At 41.0% G+C, this 10,284-nt stretch overlaps 1 protein-coding gene across 1 annotated transcript; it reads left to right on the top strand.

Annotated features, from left to right (window-relative positions):
• Positions 1 to 2,902: 2,902 nt before the first annotated feature.
• LOC148038646 (high affinity iron permease 1-like) lies at positions 2,903 to 4,199 on the top strand. The gene has a single exon (XM_087674013.1). The coding sequence runs from the start codon at positions 3,041 to 3,043 to the stop codon at positions 3,971 to 3,973; it is 933 nt and encodes a 310-aa protein (XP_087530139.1). The 5' UTR covers positions 2,903 to 3,040; the 3' UTR covers positions 3,974 to 4,199.
• Positions 4,200 to 10,284: the final 6,085 nt, after the last annotated feature.

Genomic DNA, 10,284 nt, shown 5'->3' with positions numbered 1-10,284 from the left:
AAATTTCTCAAAAATCACTATTTTTGTCATATCTCGGGCATTCGGAACCCGATTCAGGCAACGTAAGAGGCTAAATTGGGATTTTGGCATACTCCGGATGTGATGGTGATGTCGGATTTGCCAAATTTTAATGATAGAAAATTTTGCAACAGATTTCAGGTCTGAGACAGCATGTATTTGTATGCCTATGGCTTATGTGATGCTTCTACTGATGTCTATTGATATCGGATCACTTCCCCTCTTATATGAGATGCATTTAGAGCTGATTTAGCTCAGTCATTGACTGTTTTGAACAGTCCCAGATTTGTCCAAAATAGGGTAGCCACATGTTACTTCAATTTTATGTTTACAGGTCTTGGCATTTGATGCCCAATTATGTCCGATTGGTGCCTATACATACATGAATGTATGCCTATGGTTTGCCTATGGATTTGAGCTTGGATTGAGCACTATTTTGCTCAGTTTTGGATGGTTATTTACTGCTGAAAACTTCAGGGCTGAAGCTATTTATGCTACAATTGGGTTATGTCTATTGGTCACGGGGGTGCTCCCGACTACTCGGTATGATGTCATGATGTATTTGGACTATGCCACATGTCTTATTTATGCTCTGGAATGCTTTTGAGCTGATATTAGAGCTTGATTTGGGTTTGACTCTCACTTCTTTGTAGTTGGCATTTCATCTATGACATGGTTTATGCCTAGGCTACCCAGTACGGGTTATGATGTCTTGGTGAATGCTTTATGCTTTGGCTATGGATGGCAATTGTTTGAGCTCGTCTCGACATTCATTTGAGTATTCCCTTAAGCAGTTGGACATTGACTTGGCTTTTTCCGTTATGACTTGGCTCTTTCCGTTACGACCTTGGATGCTATATGGGATTTGTTGCTCTGATTATGGATCTTGGCTATTACTTGGATGCACTTACAGGTATTGAGCAGTGAACTACTCCCTTGTTTTGGCAGGCACCTTTACCCCCAACAATTATGACCTTTTGGAAGATGACCCAATACTGGGCTTGACCCTCTACGGAGACTAGTGATACTCTAGAAATGATATCCCTAACTTCGAGTGTTCTTGTGTCAAGTCCATGCTAACTAGTGGGCTATTGTTTCACTGTAAGAAAACTCTCTATTTTGAAAGGATTTAATGTTGAACTAATGATAGAGATGTATGAATTACATAAGTGCCCAAAGAGAGCTTCATTTGGAGCCATAGCATGTTTGATTTGGGTTCACCAATCGTAAGTTATTACTGATTTAGCGCAGTGTAAGCTCTATAATGAACAACACTATGTTTACACTAAGGGGAAGCTTTGAGCATAAGAGTGTTGACTAAAGATTGGCTCTTTATGCTTTACAATGGATCTATATACCTTATAATTGCTTCCTAGTCCCACAGTTGTACCTAGGTCTATAGTTGTAATTCTTTAAGAGAACTCTTGAAGATTAGGCGACTAGGCCTATGAGGACTACGTTGCTAGGTTCTATTCTTTGTTTTTTAGGACAAAAACATCTGAGCAGGGATGAAATGTAAATAGCGAGGAAGCATTGGAAAAATACTTGGCCACATTAGTAGGGTATAAAAGGCATAAGGGACTCGGTTAGGGTTCTCTCTCCTTCTCTAGCCTTTCTCTCTCCTTTTTATAGTCTTATTTCTCTTCCCTTCTCCCTCCTTAGTCCTCTTCTTTACGAAAGAGAGAGAGAGAGAGAGGAGGGAGAGAGAAGACTGCAAAAAGGAGAGAAAAGGGAAGAGAGAGAAGACTACAAAAAGGAGAAAGAAGGGAACTACACTATTGTGCAAACTCTCTCTCTCTCTCTCTCTCTCTCTCTCTCTCTCTCTCTCTCTCTCTCTCTCTCTCTCTCGTTGGTCTACACACATTGCTTGTTAGATAGTGAAAGAGGGGAAGAGGAAAAATAGGATGTTCAAATTTGAATTTGGTTTGGGACATGTTGTAGGTTTGGGAGGCCTTTTCAAAGTTTTGGGACCTCCCTAAGCTACAACAAAAATCATATACTATGGATGTATATATCCACGTTGTATAAATTTCATGTATGCTCATACTAATATGTCCTCGTTAGATGTACTATAATGCAAGTAGATACATGTAGGAGAAGATTTTTTAAATAAAACATAGGAATATAGGAGAAGATTTTTTAAATAAAACATAGGAAAATATATTGTGGGTTATGAGGAAGGAGTTTATTTTAAGGGTGGACTAGTAATAAAAATGCAAGGCCACCTTGGAAATTCCACTTGGTGGCATTAGGTGTGGGTAAGCATTGGGGCAATTGTGTGGACAACCAAAGGGCTTGAATTTGAAATCTCATTACCTGACAAAGGGGGATTGATTGATCCTTCACAAGAAGGATAGAAATGAAATTGTCCTTCAAAAATGAGGATGTCCTTAGGATAAAAGATAGTTAGGGACCCTCCAATTTCTTGGCAAAGGTTTCAGGAGAGTCCTTCAAAATTACAAAGGTACCTGGCCAGTAGCTGACTTGAGCGAGATGGTTTCACTAAGTTGCTGGTGAGGATGGGAAAGGACATGGGAATGTCAGCCGGCGAGCAGCAGTCGGGACAAAAGCTTTGAGGCGGATTCCGGGCGAAAGGTGGAGACTGGGTGAGGCTGGATTAGGCTGTGTTAAAGGGACAAGGGACCAATCAGAGAAAGAAGGTACGAAAAAGGGAGGGTGTTTCTGGGTGGGCCCAGAGCGGGGCGTGTGGTTGGCATACGCCGACTACGTGGATACGGCGAGGCAGGGCATGGCCAGCTTTTTTGGTACACTTTTGTCACACTCCGGACTCGGACTCCACAAGTCAAGAGATAGCTTGCTTTTCGTTTTCTTTTTTTCTTTGTTTTCTGGGCGGGGGCGGAGGGTCTATAAATCCGTGAACCTACCGTGCTGACGGATCACATCGAGGGGCGACGAGGTTTTACTGCGTTTCGAGCTATAGAGAGAGACACACACAGAGATAAGAGAGAGAAAGAGGGGCTGTAGAACGCTGCTGCCACAGTAGGGGCCAAGCCAAGACATCATGGTGGAGCTCTTCAGCGTGCCGGCGTTCTTCATCCTCTTCAGGGAAACCCTCGAGGCGTCCATCATCCTGTCGGTGATGCTGGCGCTGCTGAAGAAAATAGTCGCGGATGAGAAGGAGCGGCGGCGGCTGAGGCGGCAGGTGTGGGCGGGGGTGCTCGCGGCGTTTGCCCTGTGCCTGGTGGCTGCCACTGTGTTCCTGTCTCTCTACTACACAGTCGCCAAGAACGCCTGGGACAAGTCTGAGTCCCTCTGGGAAGGCATCCTGGGCCTGATCGCCGTCATCCTCATCACCATCATGGCCCTCACCATGTCGCGCGTCGTCACATGGCGAGAGAAGTGGGAGCGCAAGCTCACCAAGGCCACGGAGAACGCCCTCGCCAAGCCGACCGACGTGGCGCAATCCAAGCGCTCCAAGTACGCCCTCTTCCTGATCCCGTTCACGGTGGTGATCCGAGAAGGGGTGGAGGCGGTCATCTTCCTGGGCGGGATAGGGCTGCAGGGCTCCGGGACGGCGTACCCGATCGCGGCGGTGACCGGCTGCTTGTGCGGGGTGGCGGTGGGCTACCTGCTGTACCAGGGCGGGAGCCACGTGGCGTTCAAGTACTTCTTCGCGGCGTCGACGCTGCTGCTGCTGGTGATCGCGGCGGGGCTGTTCGCGGGGTCGGTGCACGAGCTCGAGGAGTACACGCACAACGAGCACTTCCTGTGGCAGCTTAGCTGCTGCGACCCGGAGAACTCCCGGGGCGTCTGGCAGCTCCTGAATGCCGTCGTCGGCTGGCGCAACGAGGCCACCCAGGGCACCCTCTCCGCCTACATTGTCTACTGGGTCTTCGTCATCGCCGCCCTCCTCTTCCTCCGCGTCAAGTGGCGGCGCCTAGACCACAGCCTCCGCCTCCAGCGTGAGGCCGAGCTCTCCGCCCCCCCAGTCTAATCGCAAAACCAACACTCTTCTCTTGTGCCCCTACCATGGCGTCTTCTCTTCCCTTTCACCAGTCCTATTACTCTTTCCCTATTTTCCCTCTGTTTTTCGGGTCATCTTCTTTCTCTCCACAATCCAAGCTGCCACTCTTATCAATCAGGTCTCTTGTAAACAGTTACATTGGATTGGCCATTGTATAAAGCAAAGAAAGCAAGACCATTATTATGCAATTGTAAAATGCTTCTCTCTCTCTCTCTCTCTCTCTCTCTCTCTCAATCAATCAGTATTTTACATTAATCCAACAATGTCACTAACATGAACAGGAATCCAATATCGTCACTCACATGTATATGTATAAAAAGAAAAAGAAAAAGACCCAAGAACGTTGATGTCTAGGATGAAGCCTCATAGCATAAGTAATTAATGGATTCACTCACTCCAAACGAAGCGAGGTAGTATGAAAATGGAGTATACTCCGTGCTATAAGCCACCTCTTTTTTTTGTGCCTTTGTCAAGGTCCTTTGGCAACCTCCCCACCACCCACAACTTCACCATTCTGTCCATGATCCATTCGTGTAAGCTCATCACTCTCCATACTCCAACCTCACCAACGAATCAATTGATTTGATGATGGCTATACACACATGGTGATATAAAGGAAACAATATGTTGCACAGAGACTTGCGCGTATTGAACCAAAGAAGCTCCCTTTATCTATTTTCTTATAAAAATTGAAAGCATGAAGAAGAGTAAATCAAAGGTGAGCGACACACTATTGGATGTAATTTTTCCCCTACATAGATGCAAATTTCCTCCTACATGGAGTAGGCATCTCCTCCACATCGTATTTATAATATGAAAGTAAATCTTGCTTTGCCCAAAGATAGGCCCTTTACAATCGCTCTTTTACAATATGTTGCACAACGTCAAATCAATAAATGTTTAGAAAGAGGATATACGCACACCAAAATTGCGCTTGGACTAAATATATCTAATTCATCTTGCTCTACACACCAGCTATCAAAAATTCAAAATTTTATGTTAGAAAAGTAATTAACTGAACAAATAGAGGTGGCCATAATAAATTAACTAATCATTGAAACTCCATTAAATAATCAAATCACGTAAATATAAGAACTTAATATATGAATATTGTGGCATCACCCACATATGGCTTCACTTGTGGTCACACTTGCAAATCTCATGCCTTGAACAACCTTCTACCCAAGACTCATTCTTAGGAACATGCCCCGCACTAACGAAGAACCATTCGAGACACTTGTCCTCTCAATGTGCACACAAGGGAGAACCATTGAAGGCACTCATCCCCTCATGTAGGTGCCACCTGGTAACATACCCCAATGTGGGATAGCAATTCTCCTCAATTTCTAGTGGCTCGATGTGGAGTCAATAAATGGGGATAGCCTCGCAAAGCACGTATAGTCATTCATTGAGCTTCCTCTCAATAGGATGGTGTTGAAATTTTACAAGATAGTGAGGATAAGTATTGATAGTGGTGCGGGTAGTCATATAAGCAGAGTATCAATAATAGATTTAGGAATTAAAAGCTCATGATCATCTTCAAGCAACGATGGAGAATCATATACACGATGGACAAATAATGAACCTTTAAATGGATGGAGAATATTACTATTAAAGGTATTATGAATTTTCCAATGTGAAAGCAATTCTAATCTAAAAGCATTAGCATTGATAGAGTGAAGATTTTTGAATGGTTCATAAAAATCTAGGTGCAAGTTTAACATTAGGATTCTTCTGGACACTATGCAATCTATGTTTCTTAATTCACAACCAAACATAATCACCTTCTTTAAAATGCATAGCTTGGCATTCCTTATTAGCTTGCTTAACATAGGCCTTAGTAGTCAATTGTTTAACTTGTTTAAAAGATAGTGGAATGAGTATGGTACCCAATCATCAGAGCAGAAAGCACTTTCTGACTTAAATGAAATATTGGGGTTGGCAATTTGTGACCGTAGATAATTTCAAAAGGTGTTTTGTTGGTAGCAGAGTGAGGTGTATTATTATAAGCAAATTGTAAAAGATGTAAATGTTGATCCCATGTGCCAGGTGAAGAGATAATATAGGCATGAATCAAATCAAGAATAGTGCTATCAGTAGCTTCAGTTTCACCATTAGTCTCAAGATAAAAGGTTGAACTAAAATCAGTTTTAATACCAAGATTAGAGAATAAAGTTATCCAAAAATTATTGCAAAAATGGGGATCATGATCAGATACAAGAATGTTAGGCAAACCATGATGTACAAAGTTATGCTTAAGAAAAATATTAGCAGCTTGTGAAGCAATTAAAGTTTTCTCAGGCATGGAATAAAATATGCTTACTTACTAAATCTATCAATAGTAGTCCAAAGCATATTATTTTGCGAAGAAGTCAATGGCAAACTAGTAATAAAGTCCATTGAGATTTATTCCCAAGGTGAGCTAGGAATAGGTAAAGGCATTAACAAACCATACTACATACCATGATGTCTTTTGATTCTTTGGCAAACAAGACATTTAGAAACAAAAATAAAAATATATTGATTCATATGAGGCCAATAAAAATCTTCTTGCAAATTATGAAGAGTAGAAATGATACCACAATGACCCATATATAAGGTGGCTGGTGAAATTCTTGGAGAACAAAATGACAAAAGGGTTGAGTAACACAAACATTTCTCATCAAAGAGGAATCCATCGGAGACAAAATATTATTAACAGGAATCCATTGGTTTTGAGACAAATTCAACCAAGTATCATGAAAATAAGAGTCATGCAAATAAGTATTTTTCATAGCATTTAATGAAGATATAGATAGCATAGAAATATTATTAGCAGATAGTCTATGACTTAATGCATCAGCAATAGCATTTTCTTTACTAGGTTGATACTGGATCAAAGCATGGAAAGACTGAATGAAAGATATCCATTATATATGCCTATCAAAAATTTAGGGTTAAGAAAGGTGTTTGATACTTTGCTGATTTGTCTTAATCATAAATTCTAAACCCATTAAATAATGTTTCCATATTCATAATGCATGTACTACAACTAAAAGTTCCTTATCATATGTACTATACTTAAGTTCAAAAGGTTTCAATTTAGAATTAAAGTATGGAATTGGATGATCATCTTGCATCAATACAACACTAATGCCAGAACCACTAACGCCAATAATGACTAGGAAGAATGGTATATTGAAATCAGTAAGTTATAAAACATGTGCCTAAGTTAATGCATGCTTTAGTAAATCAAAAGATCGTTGTTGGCTGCCTCAATGAAATACAAGACCTTCTTTAATAATACAGTTAATAGCAAAGTAAGTAACTAATAATATAATTAATAGCAAAGTAAGTTTCCAATAAATTTTACAATAAAAAATGGCCAAACCTAAAAATGAGCAAACTTCATGCACATTTTTTAGTGTATACCATGTATTAATAGCCTCAATTTTGTGTGGATCAACTTGTATGCATTTAGTAGATGCAAAAGTATTTAATTTTTGTTTGAGAATGCACTCTTTTTTAGGTTAGCAAAAATATGGTTTTTTTTTAGTAAACCAAAGACTAAAGATAAATAATGTTCATATTCTCTTTTAGTTTTACTTAACACCAGATATATCTAGAGTGTGCCCAAGAATAGTCAACATTGTGGGAGGAATGTTTGCAGGATTATAATAAGCATGAAGCTTATTATTTGCATCTTGACCAAAGATGCAGATCGACATCAATAATTACATGGTTATATCATTAAAAGAGTTTACGAAGTTTGATGATGAGGGTGAGTGGCTATCCATCATAAATGAATGAAATCTTGGTTATTTCTTGAAGCTGAAATGGAGGAATTACTGGAATTCAAGTTATATCTTCTACCTAAAATGAACTTTGCATACACTTAAGATTTGGAGATAAAAATATTGGCTAGCCTATATCAGATATGCCATTTGATATTTGTCAACGCTCTTGCAAGCATACCACCAAGACCCACGGACTGCTTGTTGCTTTAAGAGTTTCAAGCTGAGAGCTATGGCTACCTCTCACATAGCCATGCACACTCTCTCACACATAAGTATAGTGAGCTCATCTTTGAATCCAATCGAGTTGCCTCCTCCCATGAACCCGCTGGTAGCTCCATGATCTAAGATGCGCTTTCAAGTAAGCTCCATCTCCAAGCTCCAAGCTTCAAGCTCCATAGCCATGCATGCAAGAAAAGAGAAGAGATGATGATGATGATGATGAAGAGAGGAGAAGAAGAGCTTCTCCATGGTCCCTCAATCTCACATATATTCTCTCTCTCTCTCTCTCTCTCTCTCTCTCTCTCTCTCTCTCTCTCTCTCTCTCTCTCTCTCTCTCTCTCTCTCTCTCTCTCTCTCTCTCTCTCTCTCTCATACACAAGAATGAAGCAAGAAGCAAGAAACAAGAAGGGAGCAAGTTTGGCTACACACCAAGAATAAGCTTCTTCATTCACTTTTTGACTTTTATATATGCCCTATCTCCTCCTTGGGTGACCATCCCCTTTTTTGTCCCTAGCCTTTGTCCATTCCTCTAGTCTTTTTTCTCCTCCTTTCCTAGTAGAATGGCCTTAACCCGTGCCTCTTATTCTTTATTACAACTTGCATGGGAGAGAGCCCGATGCTCTTTTACAAAATAAATTACAATGCCCTGGTGCTCTTTTTGGAAAAAATATTAAGGTGTCCTTATTCTTATGTACCTCCCTCTTACATTTATAATTTTTTCCTATGCTTTGTATTTTCAATTTTTCCTTAGTGCACCTTTGTCTTCTGTCTTCCTCTTACCTTGGGATTGTCTTTCGCTTCCAATTATTTGGATTTTCTATCTTGATCTTCCAAAGGTTAATCTTACCTCCTCCAAGTTGAGTCTCAATCCCATGGCACTTGATGGTATGAGCTAAAGATGTGGAGGGTTGGTGTGGAATGGTTCTTGGAGCATTTGGGGAGATTGGTCACATTGAAAATGCTCTAGAAGTAGGTTTTAAGATTATTGATGTCAAAGATAGATTGTTGGTTGAAGAAATCCTTTGTAGTTGTTGGCTTGCCATGCCATTGCACAATGAACATGAAAAGAAGAACGAGTGTAGTTCCTAAGCGGGTGTATCTACCTTACCGTGCAGTGCACTGTGCAAGTGATGGTAGAACTAGGAGATGGGTTGAACCTAAGGTATAGTCCCATACTTGAGGATCCAATTCATGTAAAGGGAGGTACTGTGTGTAGCTTAGGGAGACGGGTCTATCAAAATTTCCTACCCTTGATGTGCCCTAAGTTGTGAAGTGGGGGAGGGGCTAGGGTGGTCCCTAGGTGCAGTGGTTGTGACACTCATAGAGCACAAATGGAGGGGTTTCATTTTTCTTTTCTTTTCTTTTTCACTTCTTTTTTTTCTCTTATTTATTTTTAAATAGTTATAAGGGAGCACATTAAGTGGTATCCTATTCATTGGCAAGGGCCAACAAGCTATGGGGAGTCTTGAGGAATTTTCTTAGGAAATATTGGCTTGGCATATAGCCCTTCAAGTTGATTCTTACATTGAGGGGTGTGGTGGACAAAAATGGGTGGTTACACCCAGTAAACCTACTATCGCTCATATCTTCTAATAAGCTTATGTAGAATGTTGACAAGAGGGTCGCTCTTATCATGAGGCAGGTCATTGTGCATCTATCTATTCCTAAATTAGCGTCAATGAAGAGGGGCAATAACTACTCTTCCTTTGCACAGTAGACTTTTGTTTTAGTAAGATTCTCAAGAGGTGGAGATAATTACAAGTGGTAATGAAGGCAAAATCTAGGCAATAAGATAATTCCTTGAGGAAGCATGCTATGGATGCACCGAGGTTTTCTCTGTGAAGGTCATGCACTCCTCCAGAGATGCATCATTTACATTATAGATCTTAGGGGAATCATACCTACCATGCACCTCCTGGTTGAAATCAACTACAATTCTCCATGGATAGGGTATGTAGGTAGAATTATTCCTCTTGTATGGTAGTGTGTCACAAGATGCCATCCAGGCATCTAAGTTAGAGTCCCAAATATTTCTTTACCACTTTGGTTGTCCTTCATACCCCTCCACTTTCCTGGGCACATCCATCACCTTGTCCTCTCAATAGTTTGCAAGCTCTTGTTGCCACCTTGTGGGTATCTAATTCTCTCCTCCAACCATTGCTTTCCTAGCCTTGCTGAGAGCTTTATCACTTCCTCCACTACCCTTGGAGATAACATTTTGTCCAATGTTCGAGGGAAGATGAAAGTGAATTCAAAGGCTCAACTACGATTCTGCCCACTACTCCC

Source organism: Lygodium microphyllum, chromosome 3, assembly GCF_053477565.2.
Source record: "Lygodium microphyllum isolate KBCC chromosome 3, Lygodium_microphyllum_v1.1.10, whole genome shotgun sequence".
NCBI lineage: Eukaryota > Viridiplantae > Streptophyta > Polypodiopsida > Schizaeales > Lygodiaceae > Lygodium > Lygodium microphyllum.
This window is presented reverse-complemented; position numbering and strand designations above follow the sequence as displayed.